Source organism: Pan troglodytes, chromosome 15 (genome assembly GCF_028858775.2).
Source record: "Pan troglodytes isolate AG18354 chromosome 15, NHGRI_mPanTro3-v2.0_pri, whole genome shotgun sequence".
NCBI classification, from domain to species: domain Eukaryota; kingdom Metazoa; phylum Chordata; class Mammalia; order Primates; family Hominidae; genus Pan; species Pan troglodytes.
In genome coordinates, this window is record NC_072413.2 from 97,659,517 (window position 1) to 97,681,658 (window position 22,142).

Here is a 22,142-nt window from a genome sequence, read left to right on the forward strand (position 1 = left end):
ACGTGGGGCTCCTGTCCCAGGGTCCCTCAGGAAGACCCAGATGTTAACGTGTAGTCTTGCTCTTTTACCCACTTTCTGGCTTGAGCAAATGAGCTCAAGATCTCATTCCATTACACACACACACATACACAAATATGCATACACACACGTACACACATATATACACACATACACACACAAACACATACACACATGCATATGCTACATATACACAGCACACACATATACACACATGCATATGCATGCACACACACAAACACACACACATTCACATACGCACATACCACATACACACAATACACACACATATACACACACACATCCACACACATCCACATACATCCACATGTACACACACACATACATACACACACATACACACATCTACATACATACATACCTTCACACACATACATACACACACATACACACATCTACATACATACATACCTTCACACACATACATACACACACATACACACATCTACATACATACATACCTTCACACACATACACACACACAGTCTTGGGAGTGTAAACAGGATGTCCAGGAGTCTCAAGTCAGCCTGCCCCATTCCCTTAGCCAAAATGGTAAAACCTTCCTCAGCCCAGGAAGTAAAAATAGCAAGTATGATGTTGATTACAGTAATTAAAGTGCTCACAATTTGTGAGTTGTCCTTTCACATGTGACAGTGTAAGCATCATCCCAGCTTTCTCACGTTTGGGATGTGTTTAGAGATGAAGTTGAGAAAACAGAAATTAAGGATTAGTGGATAATTGGACAGAACTTAAAAACATTATTTTGCTGCTACAAGTTGTGCCCACTTAGATATCGAATCCTGGCATGTGATGCGTGGGTTCAGGGGTGTGATCTGGATGGTGTTCAGCAGGCTGGAGTGTATGAGAGGAATTTACGGGGGAAAGTAGAAGGCCAGCAACAGGGGCTTGATCACAAGGCATATATCAGGTGGGAGCATTTCATCACCGTGAAAGAGGATACTTGTTTGCTGTCCTTACTGATTAGGGAAAGGTGTGGGTGCTAACGCTATGTGAGGATGATGGAATACAGCTTCATAAACCCTGCCTTGAAAAGCAACCCAGAGGGAGGACACCAAAATGCTAACAGCAAGGGAAACTGATGCATTAGGTCGGTGCATCAAAAATCACTGATGAGAAGGGCATGTTCTCCGCACTGTCTTTAAGCACATTACAGATTTTTCCCCTCACGCGTCACTTTTGTCATGAGCTATCCTCCTTAGCTGCTTGGAGCTTAGGGCTGCACCCCTCTGCTCTCTCCCCCTCTCCCCACCAACCCGCACGCTGGTGCATTTGGCTTTGATTGCAATCCTTCATTCACTGACTCTGCAAACACTTAATGGTCACCTACTATGTGCTGGTCACAGTGCCGAGTACTGGAAGAAAACTGTAAATACAAGTCATTTTTTCTAGTGGAATTTTCACCCTATACCACAGTCCGGGAGGACTGAGTGGTCTGAGCGGGACCACTCTACTATTACAGTTGAGGACACCAAGATTCCACAGAGTGTGTGGTAAAGAGCTTGAGTTTCTGGACCCAGACTGTCTGGGCTGGATCCCAGCGGTGCGGCAACTGGGCGATGTTATATGAGCTTTCTGAGCTCCGCTGCCACATCTGTAAAGTGGGGATCATACTAGGACACACCTACCTAAACGACTGTTGTGAGGACAAGACGAAATAGATGATGTGTTGTGTCCAACGCATGGGACAGGCCTGGCGCACAGGAAGGTGGGGGATGCATGTTGAGTGAATGAATGGTGACCCGGCTGTAAGTAGTTAAGGCGAACAGCATCCCAGGGTCTCTGGCCCCACAGCCTAGGCTCACCCTGCACCTGGCTCAGCGGTCAGCCGGCGCCCCGGCACCTGCCCCGCGGAGCCCGTGCGCCCTGGCTCAGGGCGACCCCGAGCCGCGCCCTCTCCCATCCCGCCCGCAGGTCGGCGCTGCTCGGCAAGGTGCTGCGCATCGACGTGGACCGTAAGGAGCGAGGCCTGCCCTACGGCATCCCGCCCGACAACCCGTTCGTGGGCGACCCCGCGGCGCAGCCCGAGGTCTACGCCCTGGGCGTGCGCAACATGTGGCGCTGCTCCTTCGACCGTGGCGACCCCTCCTCGGGCGCTGGCCGCGGGCGCCTCTTCTGCGGCGACGTGGGCCAGAACAAGTTCGAGGAGGTGGACCTGGTGGAGCGCGGCGGCAACTATGGCTGGCGCGCGCGCGAAGGGTTCGAGTGCTACGACCGCAGCCTGTGCGCCAACACCTCTCTCAGTGAGTGCCCGCGCCCCGGGGACCCCGGCCCCGAATCCGCCCCCACCCCACCCCACCTGCTGTGCCGCAGGGCCTCCCTCGGTGACCGCCCCCCCCCCCCCCCGGAGATCCCTGACCCTGAGTCTGTCCTCGGCCCCACTCTATGGGCTGTGCGGCAGGGCCTCACTCGGGGACCACCCGCACCCCAGGCACCCCCTGACCCTGGATCTGCCCCCACCCCAACTCCACGGGCTGTGAGCCAAAGCCTCCTTCGGTGACTGCCCTCGCCTCCACCCGGAGCCTCCCTGCGCCTTGGAGGCCTCCCAGCAGCGCTCTTGAGTTCCTCCTCGCTCCATCCCCACCTGGCACCCCTGCAGACACGCTTTCCACCACGCCAGCCCTGCTGTGGGCACGCCCCTCCCTCCGTGGCCGCCCCGCCCCCGCGGAATCCCTCCGGAATTCTCCTGGCTGATGAACCTTCCCGCCGCTGGCTCACCGCAGCTTCTCGCCCTCCCACCCCGCAGATGACTTGCTGCCGATTTTCGCCTACTCGCACACGGTTGGCAAGTCGGTCACAGGGGGCTACGTGTACCGGGGCTGCGAGTACCCCAACCTGAACGGCCTCTACATTTTTGGGGATTTCATGAGCGGGTAAGTGACCTAGTGCCCTCGCGCCCCTGGCTGCTGCCACTGGCTCCTTGGGACTGGCTCCTTGGTAAAGGGGAGTGTAAGTGTGCGCCCGTTCCTGCACATGTGCCTCGCTGCTCTGACAGGGGCCCCTAGGTGTGGGCCGGACACCCGCATCCACCCGCTTTTCTCCTGAGATGTATGGTGAGCCTTTGCTGCAGGCCTCAGTACCTCTGTGATAGACACACAACTCATGGCGTTAAAGACTGGAGGCTTGCTTAAGTGCGGGTCCCGTGGTCTTCCTCTCCCTCCTGAGAACCATGGGCTCTGGGCCTGACAGCAGTTCTGATGGGCAGGAGGGCAGAATATGAACAATTTCCTGGACACTCAGGGCCACCCTGCTCCTGGGGAAGCCACAGCTTGTCACTGCAACAGCTGATGGGGGCCTGGAGCCCTGCCCCACCCCACCCCAGCCAGGACTGCAGGGAGCTTGCAAAGGTTGAGAAACTAAGACCCGAGAGAACAGTGGCTGCCCACGGGCCTCCTAATGGGGAGAGGAGGAGGTGGGGCTCTTGTGGCCTTGGAGCCTTGCTGCCCTGCCCCCGTGCTCTAGGGCAGCAGTGCCACCCACTGAGACCCTGCTGTGGGAGGAGGATGAATCACATCCCAAATAGGTTTGATGGGGGAGGGAAACCTACATCACAACCCTCCTTCGAGTCAGGCTCTGTCCCCAAGGGTGCTTATGGAGCCTCGTGACCACCTTGTTGTCCCATTTACAGAGGAGAAAGCTGAGGACTAAAGAGGCCCAAGGGCAGGCTGAGACGGCTTGGTCTAAACTCTGGCTCAGTTACTGGCCAGGTGACCTTGAGCCAGTTACTTCACCTTTCCTTATCTTCAGCTACCTCATCTGCAAAATGGAGATGATCATAGTACTTGCCCCTAGGGTGGTTTTAAGGACTGAATCAGTTAATACATAAATAGCACTTAGAATCTAGTGTGGAAAGAAAGAAAGAAAGAGAGAGAAAGAAAGAGAGAGAGAAAAGAAGGAAGGAAGGAAGGAAGGAAGGAAGGAAGGAAAGAAGGGGTACATGCTTAATATACGGTGATTTTTTTTTTTTTTGAGACAGGGTCTCATTTTGTCACCCAGGCTGGAATGCAGTGGCACAGTCTCAGCTCACTGCAGCCTCCACCTCCCAGGCTCAAGCAATCCTCCCACCTCAGCCTCCTGAATAGTTGGGATTATAGGCATGTGCCACCACGCTTGGCTAATTTTTGCATTTTTTGTAGAGATGGGGTTTTGCTCCATTGCCCAAGCTAATCTTGAACCGGACTCAAGCAATCCTCCTGCTTTGGCCTCCCAAAGTGCTGGGATTACAGGCTCAAGGTGCGGTGCCCAGCCTGGTGTTTCTTAATTATTTCCATGCAACCTCCTCTGGCAGCAGCCGAATAGGGTTCCTAAGGAGAGGGAATAAAGACATGAAGATGCGTGAAGCTGGTAGGAGAATTCTGATTTTGTGTCCAGCCTGCAGCCTGGAGCTGAGAGAGATACCTGACCTGGGCCCCTGGAAGTTGGATTCCTCTCCCAGATCCGCCCCTTCCCCGGGGACCCAGCTTTCCCATCTGGAAAATGGGTATAGATGAAGCCTCTGTTTTTACCCCTGATTCTCCTTTCTCCCTTCTGTCCTTCCCAGGAGAGCCCAAGTCTCCTGACCACAGAAATTCAACTAATTTTGCCAGTATTTTCCCAGCCGCTCTGCTGGGTCAGGCAAGAACCAGGATGACAGAGATGAATAGGACCCCTCGTACCCGAGCCAGGGAGACAGACCCATTCAGTCCACTGCACTGCAACCCCAGAGAGCCTGTGCACAGTGTGGGGGAGCCCAGCATGGGGGCCTTCAGGGAGGGCTCCACAGAGGAGGGGACATCTCTAAGCAGGGCCTGGAAGTATTAATAGGTGATTGACAAGCAGCGATGGGAGTAAGGAGCAAGGTTAGCATATTCCAAAGATGTTGAAGCTCCAGCGCTTGGCAGGTTCTGAAACCAGTGAGCTCTTGAAAGCGCTGTGCCCTCTGTAGGATCCAGTGGGCTGGATTGCATTCAGCGGGCAGTAACCAAGCCGGTCTTGTTCATTCCTGTGGGTGTCTGGTAGGTGCTTGGTGAAGATTGCACACAATGACAGCTTCATGGACATACCACATGTGCAGACACACAGGGCCCGGTGCTCAGAAAGGTTCACACTTGATCTCATGCTCTGTGGTCACCATCTTGAATTCTTAATATGTTTTGAACAAGTGGCCCTGCATGCTCATTCTGCACTGGGCTCTGCGAATTGTGTATGGTCCTTGCATGGATCAGTGGGTGAGTGGATGGGTAGATGGATGGAGGGAAGAAGGGAGGGAGGAATGGATACATGGATGGATGGATGGATGGATGGATGGATGGATGGATTGGTGGGTAGGTTCCCCTGGGTGCCATGCCAGGCATGGCCTCACAGCTCATCTTCCTTTGCAGGCGTCTGATGTCCCTCCAAGAGAACCCAGGGACAGGCCAGTGGCAGTACAGTGAGATCTGCATGGGCCACGGCCAGACCTGTGAGTTCCCAGGCCTCATCAACAACTACTACCCGTACATCATCTCCTTCGGGGAGGACGAGGCCGGTGAGCACTCCTGAGACCTCTCCTTGCTGGTTGCTCGTGCCTGGGACTGGTCCTCCACCCTGTGGTCCTTCTGGTCTGTGATGTAGGGGAAGGACCACACAGGCCTGAAATTAGTTCCCACCTGGGAGGAAGATGTTCCCTGGGCTCCAGACCTGCATGTGCCTCTGTTACAGAAAAGGGGTCCCAATCCAGAGCCCAAGAGAGGGTTCTTGGATCTCACGTAAGAAAGAAATTGGGGGAAGTCCATAGAGTAAAGTGAAAGTAAAGGAATAGAAGAATGGCCACTCCATAGACAGAGCAGTCCCGAGGGCTGCTGGTTGCCCACTTTTATGATTATTTCTTGATAATATGCTAAACAAGGGGTGGATTATTCATGCCTCCCCTTTTTGGACCATATAGGGTAACTTCCTGACGTTGCCATGGCATTTGTAAACTGTCATGGTGCTGGTGGGAGTGTAGCAGTGAGGACGACCAGAGGTCACTCTCGTGGCCATCTTGGTTGTGGTGGGTTTTAGCCGGCTTCTTTACTGCAAACTGTTTTATCAGCAAGGTCTGTATTTTGTGCCGGCCTCCTATCTCATCCTGTGACAGAATGCCTTAACTGTCTGGGAATGCAACCCAGTAGGTTTCAGCCTTATTTTACCCAGCTCTTATTTAAGATGGAGTTGCTCTGGTTCACAGGCATCTGACACCTCCTCAGGCATCTTCACCTCTCTGAGCTCCCGTTTGTTCCTATGGAAAATGGAAGTAGTGGCCCCTTTCTTCCTCTTACCCCCACCTCACCCTCACCCTGGGTAAGGTTGCCATGAGCTTTAGTCTAGTGACCTGGGTAAGCGTCCATGCCAGTTAGCCGGCCAGGAAGGATCTGGAATGTTGGAAATGCAGGCAGGTGTGGAAGAGAGCCTCCCCAGAGACCTCCCCTGGCCTGGAGCTCCTGATGGCAAATGGATTTGGGCCATTCAATGAAACCACATAATTATTTCAAAGCGGCTGGACACAGCCTTCTTGCCGGTTAGTGGGTCCTGAATCTAGGCACTTGTCAACGCAAGGGACAGAGTGGGAGGGGAGAGGAAGAGGGGCCTGGAGACTGGATACTGCTCCAGCCTCCTGCTTTTGTCCTTGGCCCCGGGTTGTTCCTGGACAAAAGCCCAGGGGCCCCCAGTGGGCCCTAATGGATGCTTATTGGGGTTGCTAGGCAACGCCCGCCCAGGGGCCTTTGGAGGGGTGTCCCCTGCCCGGCTCAGTGCCCAGAGCCCCCAGGGCTGTGTCTGGGAAACCTTTGTTGAACCGTCAGAATCTGAATTTCCAAAAAGGCAGCCCCCAGCCCCCACAGCCATTCCTAAGCCCTCTGGGCCCTTGAAAGCCCTTTCTTTTGGTCAGTAGGGGGTTAATGTGTTTTAGAAGCAGGGGTGCCCCTCCCCCACAGAGGCAGGGCCTGGAAGGAAGGTACAGTTCCCAAAAGGCCGTTCCTCAGCCCTCTGAGTGACACCCAAGTGTGGAAAACCAGGAGGAGGCACCAGTGAGACGGGCGGCCCAGGGACACCTCTGGCAGCGGCCTCTGGAGAGCACGGAGCCCGGAGCCCTGGGGTCCAACGCAAACAAACCTTCCCCCTGCTCTCAGCTCCCGCTTCTGCTTCTCTAATTGTTCCAACACTTGCAAATTACAAAACAAGTAGCTCTGCTAACCCAGTGTGCTGTAGGGACAGTCCACACCACAGAGACCAGGAAGGTGGCTCAGTGTCCCACCAAGGGAAAACATCCCCTTTGCCCTCTGAAAGTTCATGGAAAACCACTGACAAGGGGCAGATTCCTGGGAGAAAAGGCACACAAATGCATCCTGTCACAATGACATGACACAGGAGCCCTTGGAATGAAGACCCAAAGATACGGGGGAAATTGTCCATTTTTTTTTTCTTTTTTTTTTTTTTTCGAGACTGAGCTTCGCTCTTGTTGCCCAGGCTGGAGTGAAGTGGTGCAATCTCGGTTCACTGCAGCCTGCAACCTGCAACCTCCACCTCCCAGGTTCAAGCTATTCTCATACCTCAGCCCCCGGAGTAGCTGGGATTACTGGTGCGTGCCGCCACACCCGGCTAATTTTTGTATTTTTTTAGTAGAGATGGGGTTTCATCATGTTGGCTAGCCTGGTCTCGAACCCCTGACCTCAGGTGACCCCAAAGTGCTGAGATTACGGGTGTGAGCCGCCGCGCCCAGCCGAAATTGTCCATTTTTATGCTCAGGTGCAGCAGAGTATGGACAGCTGTGCAGAAATGTGATTGGACAAAAAGGGCCTGACCTTATGCTGATTGAGTGGGGAGGGCCAGCACAGCCTGTGTGTCTGGATTCTTCTTGGCCTCTCTGCGCATCAGTCCTTCCTTCTGGGTATGGGGCTGTCTCTGGAATGGGGGTCTTATGACCTGCAAATGGTCAAACAGGTCAGATCACCTCTTCCTTTTTTATTTTTGAGGTAGAGTCTTGCTCTGTCATCCAGGCAGGAATGTGGTGGCGCCATCATGGCTTACTGCAGCCTCCAACTCCTGGGCAATCCTTCTGCCTCAGCCTCCCAAGTAGCTGGGACTTCAGGCACATGCAACTATGCCTGGCTATTTTTTAAATAGTTTGTAGAGATGGGGTCTTACTGTGTTGCCTAGGCAGGTGTGGAACTCCTGGGCTCAAGTGATCCCCTGCCTCGGCCTCCCAAAGTGCTGGGATTACAGGCATGAGCCACCATATCTGACCCAGATAATTTCTGTTTTTGTTGTTATTGTTGTTGTTGTTGTTGTTGTGGGATTTTTGTTTTTGTTTGTTTGTTTTGAGACAGGGTCTCGCTCTGTCGCCCAGGCTGGAGTACAGTGGTGTGATCTCGGCTCACTGCAACTTCTGCCTCCTGGGTTCAAGTGATTCTCATACCTCAGCCTGCCGAGTAGCTAGGACTATAGGTGTGCACCACCATGCCTGGCTAATTTTTGTATTTTTAGTAGAGATGGGGTTTCACCATGTTGGCCAGGCTGTTCTCAAACTGCTGACCTCAAATGATCTGCCCGCCTTGGCCTTCCAAAGTGCTGGGATTACAGGCGTCAGCCACCATGCCTGAACTCAGATAATTTCTTCATGGCCAGTTTTACACAGAAAGGTTGGGGGAGAGTTACAATAATATTTTTAGGTTCTATGACTGGCTTTGGGGGAAATGTGTGCTGGTTTCTATGATCTGCCATGGGAAAGAGAAATTCTAGTTTCTATGGCACCTCGGGGGAGAATAGGACTGAGAGACGGGAGGACAGGCGAAGGTCAGAGAAAAACTTTTGCTTCGGAGGCAGCTTCTGAGGCCTTCATTTTGGAGCATTGTTTTCTGAGTCTCAACAGCAGCCCTGGGCGGGCTTGGCAGCATCCGTGGGGGCTCCCTGTGTGTGCAGAGGGTTGGGGGCTACAGCTCCCAGCAGATCACGGCTGGAAGGGGCCTTGCAGTCTGCCTGGTCCAGCCTTGTCATTTTACCAATGGGGAAACTGTGGCTGACTATGAACACCTGGTTATGGAGGAGGGGCACCATGCCCAGCCTGGCCCCTGGACACCTCCCAGAGTGGGGCCTTAAGGTCGGTTGGCCAGATGAACCAGGGAGTTCCTCAAGGGGTTGGAACAGAGGAGGCCGGGGCTGCTCCTGGTGGCTCACTCCAGAAAGAGGCCCAGAGGGGAGTGGACGGCCCAAGGCTGTGTGGCCAATTTAGGGCTGTGCCCATGGACTTCTCAGCAGGGACGTTCCACCCGGGGACCCCCAATGCTGTAGGCTGCATCATCACCATGTGTGCCTACAGCTCCTCCCCTGACCTCCCCAGTGGGGCTGGTGCCCCTGGGTTGGGGGGTCAGGGGCCATTGACCACTCAGCGTACTGCTCTCCTCATCCCCCAGCCCCATCACAGCTGGGTCTACCCCAGTTACACAAGTTACCCCTCAAGTGCCTTCCCTTTGCACTTCCCAAGTTTGCTGTGCCTTGCTTCTCAGACCCCACCCCATGCAGCCCTCCCTGACTGCACCTGTCCCCAGGGATATGCTTTCCTCCAACCTATTACCAAGCTGTCTGTCTCAGCCTCTCCGTGGGGAAACCCCCTTCCCTGCCCCCAGTCCAGCTGAGCTCTCTGCTATCCTTTTACAAGGACAGAGGTATTAGCATGGCTGAACCCTCAGGATGAGCCATGTGTGGCTTGTGTCTGGGCTCCCAGACACCATGCATCCAATATTGGTGTGGGGCTGGGGCAGCAGACTTTCCTGAGTTCTGGTCCTGGCTTAACCATTCACTAGCTGTGTGACTTAGGACAAGTCACTTGACTTCTCTGAGCCTCTTTTTTTTTTTCTCTCAGCTGTGAGGTAGGAATAATGCAGCCTATTTTCTGGTCATAGGTGCCCCTGGCAGCAGGGGTTGGGAGGGAGGATTGGAGTGGGAGGAGCAGGGAGAACCCACATTCCCTGAGACAGTCCTCAGCACCAGGGGCTCAGAACTCCAACGGTTACATTTTCAGCGCAGCTCTGAGATGGGGAGAAGTTGAGGCTTAGAATGGGGCCATCACACAGCTGCTGGAGATCACAGGGGGCCAAGCAGAGGGGCTAGGACCTACACTCCCAGCCATGTACTCTGCTCCTGCCTGGGAGGTGCTTGTGGTCAGCAGAGAGCCTGGCAGGGCCCAAATCCCGGATGACGACCGCAATCATAGCTAGCTAATGCTGATGAAGCACACGCTCTGCGCTCTTCAGTCCTTATAACAGCCCAATGAGGCATGCCCATTTTAGAGATGAGGAAGCTGAGGCTCAGAGAGCCACATGTGCCTGCGGGTCCCCTGGAAGCAGTTGGGGAGCTGGGCTGTAGCCCCCTCATGTGCGCCCAGAGGTGTGTGGGGCTGGGCATGAAACCCAGGTAGGTGACAGGGGTGGCGCTGGGTCACCGGGAAAAGGCAAGAGCAGAGATCTGAGCTTGGGTGGGTCCAGGCAGAGTGCCTGACACCCGGAAGACCAGGCTCCAGAGGCCCTTGGGTACAACCCAACTCCTCACCCAGCCTCACTTCCTCTTTCTGGGGACTGGACAGCTAGACTGAGCTGGGATGCCTCACGTGGTAGCTAGCTGGGGTTGGGGTCGATTTCCAAGCCTGCAGGGAGCGGGGTGGTGAGGCGGGGCTGGCTGGGACGGTATTCCAGGTGGGGGTCTCACTAGTCACTTTGTTCTGTCCAAAGGGGAGCTGTACTTCATGTCGACAGGGGAGCCGAGTGCCACAGCTCCACGCGGAGTGGTCTACAAAATAATTGACGCATCCAGGTGAGTCCCGGCCTCCAGGACAGGGAGCTCCTGCTGTCTGTCAGGCCTCTTAGCTCCACGGGCTTGTCCCCTCCGCCTCGCCCTCAGGTGGGTGGTATTAATCCCCATTTTCAGACAAGAACCCTGAGGCCCAGAGAGGGACATGATTTGCCTCAGTTCCTCCGGCAAGGGGCAGACCCAGGATTCAGACCCGGGTCTGCACACCTCAAAGCACAGGTCTATTAGGATAGGAGGGAGCTGGAGAGGTGACTGGGGCCGCGGGCCGAGGCTTCACTTGGCTTTCTTGCCTGGCCCGCCCTCCCTGCGTCTTCCTCCTGTCTAGCAGGCCCCTCATTCCTCATTTCCTGGGCTGCCCCTGCACCCCCACACCCCAGCCCCCAATTTGCCTCTGTGATGCCTCCCAGATGACACCCTGATCCCTGTGTGTCCCCGCCCCGTGCCTGCCCTTCCTCCTGTGGTCCATCTTCCACTGGGGAAAACACATTGGGGCTCCCTTCGCCGGCTCCATCTCCCCAGCTTCCCTTCTAGCTGTAAGGCCAGAAGCGCCATGCCCGGCCATGTCCCAGCTCCTTCCGTGTGCAGCTCATTGACGTCTCAGCCGTTCATTTTACAGTGGTGGAAATGAGCACAAAGACACGAAGTCATGGGCCCGGGGCCCAGGGCCAGGGTTGGGCCCAGGCCACTGGCTCCAGAGCCCTGCCCTAACCCCTTGGCTGTGTGCCTTAACCTCACCCTCTTCAAGCACCTTCCCCAACCCACGTTGCCCTCCAGGCCTCTGTCCAACCCTTCCTCAGCTCTCATCACTCAGACTTGGTAATCCCTGGGCTACACGACTGACTCTCTCCCAGCTGCTCTGGGAGTCTCAGGGCCAAGCCTGTATCTCTTCACTCTGCAGAGGCCGCCCAGGTACTGGGAATGGCACGGAGCAGAGACTCAGGAACGCTTGATGAATAAATGAGTGATCAGCTTTCTAAGCTGCTTCTCAGCCCTTAGATTTTCGCTTCTCCGCTGGCTTCCACAGCAGTCTGAACGTCTCTTCAACACCGGGTGCGGACACAGCTTGTACTTATCTCTAACACAAGGCCTGAGGTTGCACTCCAAGAATCCACACATTTGGCAGACCCTAGGAGTCCCCACTGTGTTTAGTTACCCTAAACTTTGAGACACACCAGGTTTGGGAAAATCCTGAAACAAGCTGGCATGTTTCACGTTCTTGGGAGGCAGATGGGAGGAGTTCAAGTCCAGCCTGGGCAACAGAGGGAGACCTTGTCTCTAAAAAAATTAATTAATTTTACAAAAAGAAAAATTCTAAAACACTTATTGTGCTTAAAATCTTTTACACTGGGCTCAGTGGCTCACACCTGTAATCCCAGCACTTTGGGAGGCTGAAGCCGGAGAGTTTCATGAGCCCAGAAATTCAAGACCAGCTTGGTCAACATAGCAAGACCCCATCTCAACAAAAAATTAAAAAATTAGTCTGGTGTGCTGGCGCACATCTATAGTCCCAGCTACTTGGGATGCTAAGGTGAGAGGATCACTCGAACTCAGGAGGTCGAGGCTGCAGTGAGCTATGATCGCACCACTGCCCTCCAGCCTGGATAACAGAGCAAGACCCTATCTCAAAACAAAAGACATTTTAGAATAGTTTCAGATTTACAGATAAGTTGTAAAAACTGCAGTGTTTCCTGTATGCCCCTTACCCTGTGTCCCTTATTATGAACACCTCACATTACCATAGTGTACGTGTCAAAATTAGTCAACTAGTATCAGTCCATCACTATTAATTAAACTCTACAACTCCAGTCTTTTACTTTTTTTTTTTTTTTGAGATGGAGTCTTGCTCTGTCTCCCAGGCTGGAGTGCAGTAGCATGATCTCAACTCATTGCAACCTCTGCCTCCTGGGTTCAAGTGATTCTCCTGCCTCAGCCTCCCGAGTAGCTGGGACTACAGGTGCCTGCCACCACGCCCAGCTAATTTTTGTATTTTCAGTAGAGATGGGGTTTTGCCATGTTGGCTAGGCTGGTCTTAAACTCCTGACCTCAAGTGATCGGCCCACCTCGGCCTCCCAAAGTGCTGGGATTACAGGTGTGAGCCCCCACGCCCAGACTCCACACTCTTTTTCAAAGGATATTTCTAGTTGTTCCCCAATGCCCTTTTCCTGTTCCAGGATCCTGTGTTGCCTTTAGTGGTTGCGTCTGCTTAGCTTTCCCCTGTTTGTGTCTGCTTCTCACTTTCCTTGTTTACCAGACTTTTTTTTTCTTGTTTAAGAGCACACATAAATTATTGACATGACTTTTTATCAAATAAAACATAATCACTTCCTGCTTCCATCCCTTCCTTCTCATTTCCCTGAGGTCCCGTCCGTCATTATCTATGCAGCGCCAGGATTTATGTGGTTGTATTTCGATCACACGCAGACTTGGTTCTTTTTCCTTCATTTATGCCCATTTTGTCTAAATGTTGCAAACATCGCCCTCAAAAAAACCATTTCTAATGGCTGCGTGATTTTCTGCTGAGTCACTATAACCCATTCCTTGGAATTTTAGGTTATTTCCAATTTTCAAAAAAGAATGCTTCTCTGAGGAAATGTTACATATACCAAGTGAGTGCCTAATTCATGCCAGATGTTGCCTTAGATCCGTCATCTTTGGTTTTTCCAATACCGTTTCCCTATTGGCTTGTTGTCCCCATGTCACAGAGAGGGACCCCAACAAGACTTAAGGAGTTCTCTCGCTCACAGTCTTGTGTTAGGAGCCAGAAGTGGGCTAGATTCCTCCTCCCGCCCTGACCCTTCTCCCTTCATCCTCCTGTCTTGGAATAACTGTTTCTTTGCACCCACACATATTACACAGAGGTCCCATTATAGTACATGTGGAAAATGAAATAAATGGGGAGTGAAGGAGGTAGGGTCAGGTCATCTATTACTACCCACACATAACCACTGTGGCGTTTTGGGGTGGATATCCTACCCTTTTGCATAACAAAGACTTTTAATGCAATTTCCTTAAGGAACAAAAGCCCCACTGGGTCTGTCTGAAGTGTGTGGATATTCTCTGGAGGTCAGAGCAAGAAAAAAACCTCGCTTTTCCTGCAGCTTTGAGAAGCGTGTGTGCCTGGTTGTGTTTCTGCAGCCTCTGGGGACAAAGACCCTTGTCCCTCTTTTGTGTCCCTCTTCGGCCAAGCCTGTCTGGAGGCCACTCCGTGTCACATGGGCTGCTTCACCCCTTGGCCTTTCCGCTGGAATCCTGTTGAAGTCGTGGGCCCACGTGGGTCTGTCCTGGAATGGGGTCATTCCCAAAGAATCACAGATCGACGGCCAAAAACTAATTAAAACGGAATTCCATTCCCTATTGTGCCCTTAAAAATGTCAAAGGAGACCCAATTCCTAGCCCTGGCACCCTTCTCTGACTCTTTTGTCTCCCTGCTCTCTCAAACCCCACATGCCAAGGCCCCAAATCCCTCAGCTCTGCCTCCAGGCACAAAGCTTGCTTTCCTTACCACCCCCGCCGCCCCCGTCCTTGAGATGGTTCCAGGCAGAGGAGCCTCTCAGATTCTGCATCAGAAATCCAGGAACCAGAGGGGCAGAGAGAGACCCTCCTCGAAGGCTGTAGGGCTGGTGGGAGAGGGTGGCGGGCAGGAATCAGGCTGCATTTCAGGAATCAGACGGCAGGCTGGGGGAGGAGAGAGACTGGCATTTGTTCACACCCTGAGGACAGAGTCCATGCTCTGGATTAGAAATGTCCTGGGAAAGAGTAAGCCTCCAGCCCTGGTGCTATTCCAGCAGAGGCTGAGCGTACAGCCGGTAGGCTGTTATAGGGGATTTATGCCCTGGAGCTCTTAGAATCCTGGGGGCATGGAGTGGGCAGGGAAGCTGCAGGCCACACAGTAGGTGCATGGTAAATGGCCGCCTGTTACTATCGTTGCTGTTCATACCTGCCTCACTGTAGGGGAAAGGCACCCTCAGGGTGGGCTCCCAGGGTGAGACTCATAACCTCCTGTGTGTCGTTGGCAGGCGGGCACCACCTGGCAAATGTCAGATCCAGCCTGCTCAGGTGAAGATCAGAAGCCGTCTCATCCCCTTTGTGCCCAAAGAAAGTAAGTGCCTGCCAGTGGGACACTGAGGGTTGGGGGAGAGATCCCGCAGCCCACAACGGCTGCCTTTCCAGCCAGACTCGGGTCTTACCAGCTGGACCTAGATGCCCTTCTTCAGCCCCTGTGCCTAGCACTGTGCCTGGCACACATTAGACATGGTGGTAAGGTGGATGGAACTTTAACTAAACTGGGTCTTGCTTGATTGGTCGCAATTCCTTAAACCAAGAGAGAAATAGCTGGTGCCAGGCAAGGTACTCTGTGAGTTCTTGGGAGGGACAGAGAAAGAGGATGTATCTGTGTGTAAGCAAGGGAGACCGGAAGAGTTGTTTGTGGGAGGGGCTGGCATATGGGCTGGGCCTTCATAGATTGTTGACAAGCCTGATGAGGAGAGACGACAGAGCAGGGCCACAAATGACTGCCCATGGGGCCTGGGACTGGGGGGAGGGGATGCCCCAGGCTGGGGCTGTTCCCCTGGGCCCAAGTTAGGTGGGAACAAAGACCCTGTGTTGCCAGGTCTTCCAATTCTTCAGAGAAGCAGAAAATCCCCCCATCCACTCATTCACCACGGACACGTGCCCTGCCCTGGGGATACAGCACACGGCGAGACACTGCAGTCCTCGCCTTCTCAGCCTGTTAGGTACAACCTCCCAATTCAAAGTGTTGGCGACTAGTTTAGAATTTTAAAAACCATTCCGCGAGCCAAGGAAGATATTTCAGCAGGCCAAGTGGGCTCAGCAGGCCACCCATTGGCAGACTGGGTGTGTATGGGGGTGGGGAGGGCAAGAAGAGAGGGAGGCTAGGCACCTGGGCTGAAGAGGTACCCGGGTAGAGGGGGAAGGGTCTGAGCTCAGTGATTTTGGAAGTGAGTTCTGGCCACAGTTGGTTTCAGGGCTTGGTGAGTTTTTCATTTACTCATTCAGCAGTTTCTGGCACTTTTGTTAGTTACTGGCTCCATGCTGGATGCCAGAGCCACAGTGAGAAGTCAGACTAGGCCCTGTTCTGGCTGGGACGGACAGAGATGTCATTTACTGTCCCAGGCCTTGTGATCAAAGTGTGTGCCAGGTACCGTGAGGACCCACCCAGAACAGTGGAGACTGGGGTTGGGGGTAGGGGTTCCTGGAGTCTGAAAAGAAGAGGAAGGGTGCACCAATAGGGGGTTGCACTGAGGGGGGTGGCAGCTAGGGGGATGGCACTGAGTGGGTATGGCACTGAGGGGGGTACACCTGGAGGGGGTGCACTGAGGGGGGTGGCATGGAGGGGGAGGTGCACTGAGGGGGGTGGCACGGAGGGGGTGGTGCACTGAGGGGGTTGGCACAGAGGGGGTGGTGCACTGAGGGGGGTGCACCTGGAGGGGTTGCACTGAGGGGGGTGGAATGGAGGGGGGTGCACTGAGGGGGTGGCACGGAGGGGGTGGTGCATTGAGGGGGGTGGCATGGAGGGGGGGCACACAGAGTTGGGGGATGCACCCAGGCAGGTTGCACGGGGGGGGTGCACCTGGGGGAGTGCACTGAGGGGGGCTGGCACCAAGAGGGAGCTTCACTCAGGAGGGTGCACCGAGGGGGGTGGCAGTGCAGGCAGAGGGAACAGCAAGAGCCACAGTGGGAGAGGTGAGGCAGCCTGAGGAGCAGGAGGTGGGGGCCAGGGGCCAGGGTGCAGGGACAGGGAGCGCCTTGCCCATGTCATGGTGCTCTGGGCCCTGGCCTGTGCTTGGCCTTGTGCTGAGAGGCCCTTTCTCAGCTCTCTCTCAGTGGTTTTCAAAGTGGGACTGGCTGAAATGGGGCCGGATTAAAGAGGTTTGGCCTGGTGGCCCCAGGATCCTCCCCATAGTAATTGAACAGTCTTGGGCTGTGACACATGGCAGTGCCCAGTGCCTGGCACTGCACCTGTGTGGAGTAGAGCTGGGCACAGCAAAGTGTAGATTGAGGTCTATCCCTGTGGCTGACCTGGGCCAAGCGTGTCCCCACATTCTGCAGAGACAAAGGAAATCACCTGCCTCAGCTCCCTAGCACCGACTGCACCCAGGCTCTGTGGTGGGGTATAGGGGCTCTGCCTTGTTCCCCAGACACAACCAGAGTTCCCCCATCGTACCCGCCGTGACAACCCGCTGGTGCCAACCTTGGGAACCAGGAGGAAAGAGATTCACCCTGACCCCAGGGATCCCTGTGTGTATCCCGTTCCCAACCTGCTGGCCACTGGCCACCACAGACCCGCAGCAGTTTTTACCCATCTGTGGGCCTCAGCTTCCTCACCCTCACAACCAAGGCCTGGAAGATGAAACGGTGACTTTCTCTTAGAAGCCTTCCCAGACACTCCTTCCTTTCATTGCCTTCCAGAGTTATGAAGTGCCAACAGCTGGCTTCCCACCAACCTAGGGACTCCTGGGAAGGTGGGGCTTGGGGTAGGGAGATGCAGCAACAGCAGACTGGCACAAAGCAGTTGATAGTGTTTGCTGCATGACTGAAAAAGCCCCTGGCCCCTGAGTCCAGGTCGGCATCTTGCTGGGTCCGGGTGACCTGGGAAGCACGACTGGGAACGCAGGCGGCATCCCGTCTTCTGGGTGTGAGTGCAGGGCAGACCCAGGACATCCTTCCCCGAGTCTGCGCTCTCCGCACAGGTTGCAGGGCAGCACAGGGTGGGCAGCAGGGCTGGACAGGGGCGCCTGGGTCCCTCTGACGGCATACTCTTCCTCTGCGCAGAGTTCATCCCGAAGACACGGAGCACCCCGCGGCCTACAGCGCGGGCGCCCACGCGGGCGCCCCGCCGAGGGCGCCCCACGGCCGCTCCCCCCGCGCCCACCCCGCGGCCAGCGCGGCCCACCCAGCAGCCAGGGAGCCGGAGGGGCGGCGGGCGGCGGCGGGGGCGGCTGAACTCGGCGAGCCGGGCGTTCCGGGATGGCGAGGTGCGCCTGGTGCGGCCCGCGGGCCTGAGCTCTGGCAGCGGGCGCGTGGAGGTGTTCGTGGGCGGACGCTGGGGCACCGTGTGCGACGACTCCTGGAACATCAGCGGCGCCGCCGTCGTGTGTCGCCAGCTGGGGTTTGCCTACGCCGTGCGCGCCGTCAAGAGAGCCGAGTTCGGCCAGGGCGGCTCGCTGCCCATTCTGCTGGACGATGTGCGCTGCGCGGGCTGGGAGCGGAACCTGCTGGAGTGCCAGCACAACGGCGTGGGCACCCACAACTGCGAGCACGACGAGGATGCGGGCGTCGTGTGCAGCCACCAGAACCCCGACCTGTAGGCAACACGCCGCTGCCCCAGGCCATCCCGCCGGCGGGGGAGCCTGGCAGGGGCCGCTCCGCCCTGTGTGCGCCCAGCGGGTGCGCACGTGTTCTAGAGTGAAGGGGGTGCCGGTGTGTGCTGTCCTGGGGACGTGTGTGAGGCGCTGCAGTGCATGTGTGTCCTCTGCAGACCCAAGGCAGGAGTGTGTGTTGGGGACGGTGTGGGCTCTGGAAGTGCATGGTCCATCACGGGCGGGAGGAGTTCTTTTCTTACCTCCAAGTGTTCCAGACACCAGCAGGAACAGCAGCCGGGCTGTGGGACCCTGAGGAGGGAGGGCAGCCAGGCTTCCAGGACGGACATGGCCACTGGCTGTGCTAACAGAGGCACAGCTTGCAGACTGAGGGCGGTGGGGGGAACCAGGCTTGTCCTGCCCACAGCTGGAATGGAAGGTGCAAGAACAGCCGGAGGGTGGCCTGAGGAATGTGGCCCAGACAGCATGGCCTGGTGCCCGCATCCCCCCCACCCCCCGGCAGTCAGAGGCGCTGGAGAGAACCGGAAGGCATCCAGTGGGGAAGGGAAAGCCTTCTGGAAGGTGGGAGCAGGGTGAGCTGCAGGCCTGGGGCCCCACTGGAGGGGCAGGCTGCGTGGAGGAGCCAGCACCTGCTCGGGGAGGATGGCTGTGAGGACTGGATGACCTCCAAGGCCGTATGCTGGAGAAGCCACTCAGGAGCATACTCAGTCCTTGTGGGTGCTCCTGGGATAGGACCAGCCTCCTCCAACCCTGAGGCCTGATTCTCTCTTGCTCTTGGGGCAGAAGCCACCCACACTAGCTGGGCAGAGCTTTCACCCTGGCCCTCCAGTGAGTGGGTGGGCCTCCACCACTTTCCAAGCTGTGTTTGGGCCCTGGGGCCACCTCTGTCCTTTCCATCCCCATCCCTGCTCAGTGTAAACCCAGGAGACCTGATTCCTCCAGCCCTACCTCGGGGCTGACCAGGCTGGGGGTCCAGTGAAACTACTGACACTTTTTCACCCAGGGCTATGCCAATAATGTGGCTGTTTACACACCACTTTCCTGCCTCCTCTCTGACCTGCACCTGTGTGGGAGCCGGGGTGGGAACCAGGAGAAAGGGGTGAGGCCTCCCGCTTCCCACCTGCATCACAGGTGGAAGCTCCTTCACTCCAGGGATGCTCGGCCCTGGCTCTGTGCCAGGCCGCAGAGGGGCACTTAGTATGACTGCGCTCAGCCTCGGATGGGAGCACGGGTGGGGGTGGGTAAGCAGATGAGTCACCAGGCAGTGAGGACAGGATGTGGCCCATGTCGGGGGTTGGAAGAGGTCTGGGTGGGGCACCCAAACCCAACCTATGGGGGAGCTTTGGGAGGGGGTGATGCTGTGCCAAGTTCTGGGAGCTGGCACCAGGGGTGGCTGGGCAGGCCTTGGGGCAGGCATGAGTCTGGCAGGGTCTCCTAGCTGCTAGTATAGGGTCTCCTAGCCACTAGTATAGGATCCTGGGCTGCAGCAGAAAGCTTTAGGTCACTGTCTTGGACTCCTCATACTCTGTGCTTTACAGAATGGGAAAATGAGGCACACAGAGGTTAGATATCTTAGGGCACCAAGCCAGGGAAGGGAGAAGTCAAGTTTGAATACAGCAGCTTAGTTTAGAGTCCCCGCACCCTAACCACTGCCCTCCCCAGCTCCACTGTGCCTGCAGAGAGGGGTGTGCTGGGGCTCCTGCCTGGTGTGGGAGTACCAACCTGGCTGGGAAGCAGCTGATGCAGATACCTGGGGGCTCCTCTTGCCTGGCAGGTGGCCCTGCCGCTGGCCTCATGCTCCTCTCGGGCCTCCAGTGGCCCAGGGGTGGTTGAGTGGGCATCTTCCTGGGATGCAGGGGAGTTCTGAGCTCTGACGCCGGGGGTGTTAGGAGATAGCAGGCCGTTAATGACCATCCCAGCCGAATTCCTCACTGTGCAGATGAGGAAGTGAGCTCAGGGAGGCTGAGTGTCCCGGGCCTGTTGCCAGATGAGGCCACGCTGAGACTGGAGCCAGGGAAGGTGCAGCAAGCCTTGAGGCCCTCAAGAATGCAGCCGAGCCAGGGCCCTGCTTGCCTGGCCCCAGAAGCTGTTTTGCTCAGAGCTGGATTAGGAGGGTTGGCAAACGGAGCTCTGGGTGCGGCCTCAGGCCCTCCAGTACTTCTCTGGGCAGTTCGGGCTTTGGCCTTGAGTCTTCCAGGCCAGGCGCTCTTCCTCCCCAGCCTCCAACTCATCACCTCTCAGGCCCCAAACTAGGCCTGGGCTAGGCTGCAGCCTGCCTCCTGGGGACTCACTCCACAGTCCCCAGGTCAGTGGTCCCCAACCTTTTTGGCATCACGGACTGGTTTCATGTATGACAATTTTTCCATGGATGGGGGTTGGGGGGATGGTTTTGGGATGAAATGTCCCACCTCAGATCATCAGGCATTAGATTCTCATAAGGAGTTCACAGCCTAGATCCCTCACATGCACAGTTCATAGTAGGTTTCATGTTCCTATGCGGATCTAATGCCACTGCTGATCTGGCAGGAGGCAGAGCTCAGGTGGCAATGCTCGCTCCCCACACTACCCTGCCCCACTGCCACTCACCTCCTGCTGTGTGGCCCGGTTCCTAACAGGCCACCCATCAGTACTGGTCCGTGGCCCAGGGTTTGGAGACCTCTGCCCTAGGTAGTAATAAGAGTGGACAGCTGTTATATGTAAATACTTGTTCCCCGATGCTGGAAAGAAATAGCACTAAAACATAAATTTAATTCTTTCAGCAAGGCAATTTTACTTTCTGCAGAAAGGGTGCTCATCGCAGATGGAACAATAGTGAGAGGACACCTGAACAAAGGAGGGAAGCAATTGTTAGACCTTATGTAGTTTGTCGCTGCTACTGTGTCCTATGTCCACTGGCAGAAGCCAGACCGCACCATCTAAACTAAAACCTGATTGGCTGTTTAAAATTTTTCTAAATAAGTAAAAGTAATGGAAGGATAAAGGAAAAGAGGAAGTTGCTTACGAAAGGACTTAGAAAAGTAATAATATTCCCAAATAAGGAAGGGGTATAGGCTGTGAGCTGGGACATGCCTGTGAGCACGTCCAGCACAGATATCTTGGTTAAAGTATAAGGACATAGAACGTACTATGTGCCTGTGAGCATGTCTAACAGTTACATAGGATAGGGCTTGACAAAGAGTTATTAGCATAAAGCAAGGAGGTTTGAAGGAAGTTCGTCTTTAAAAGAAACCATTATTTCTAACACTTACGATTTATTCTTTAACAAGAAGGGAAACTTTGAAGAGGAACTTTTACTTTCTACAACAGCTGACCTCTGCTGAGCGCTTACTGCATGCCAAGCACTGCTCTGAACGTTTAACATACCATTCACTCATGTAATCCTCATATTAATGCACATTTACTCACGTGGAAGCCGAGTTCCAGGGCATTTGTCACTTACCAAATGTCACATAGCCAAAATTTGAATTTGAGCCCAGGTAGTCCAGCTCTGGGACCCTGCTGTGGGCCTTCCTGCTGGGCCACCTCAAGGGCATTGAAAGCCACCCCCACCCCACTGGGACACAAGTTCAGAGAAGGGCAGAGCTGGCTCCGTGTCCAGTGCTTCTGTCACTCCACCACCTACAGCTGGCCGCTGAGGGAGCATTCACATGTGACTCTGTCCCCAGGGACTCTGATCTTGCCTTAAAGTCCTCCAGGGCCTCTGGGGATGGGGGCACAGCCTTCACCCTCACCCCCTCTAATCCAACCTCTAGTCAATAGCCAGGATCAGATTCTCAGAGAGGGGCTGCCCTGCCCAGTGCCGCACAGCTTAGTTCTGGAGCCTCAGGGTCAATGCTGCAGGGGTGGCCCAGTGTCCAGGACTGTGTTCAAGACATCAGTCAGAGGTCACAACATCCCAGGCCCTAGACTGAGCCTAGGGGTCACCATGTTGATACCTTAGAAATG

General features: G+C 55.2%; 1 protein-coding gene across 3 annotated transcripts in view; it reads left to right on the plus strand.

Annotated features, from left to right (window-relative positions):
* HHIPL1 (HHIP like 1) overlaps positions 1-20,955 on the plus strand; it is a 53,537-nt gene extending 32,582 nt beyond the window's left edge. Inside the window, exons 5-10 of one of the 3 annotated variants that reach the window (XM_024348900.3) lie at positions 1,972-2,300; positions 2,804-2,930; positions 5,418-5,563; positions 10,779-10,860; positions 14,874-14,956; positions 17,650-18,282. In XM_024348900.3, coding sequence (XP_024204668.3) covers positions 1,972-2,300; positions 2,804-2,930; positions 5,418-5,563; positions 10,779-10,860; positions 14,874-14,956; positions 17,650-18,185 — 1,303 coding nt within the window. In that variant the 3' untranslated portion in view covers positions 18,186-18,282. Of the gene's footprint in view, positions 1-1,971; positions 2,301-2,803; positions 2,931-5,417; positions 5,564-10,778; positions 10,861-11,388; positions 11,562-14,873; positions 14,957-17,649 lie in introns of those variants that run through there. The other 2 variants (XM_024348899.3, XM_024348902.3) reach the window with 2 other exon arrangements.
* Positions 20,956-22,142: the final 1,187 nt, after the last annotated feature.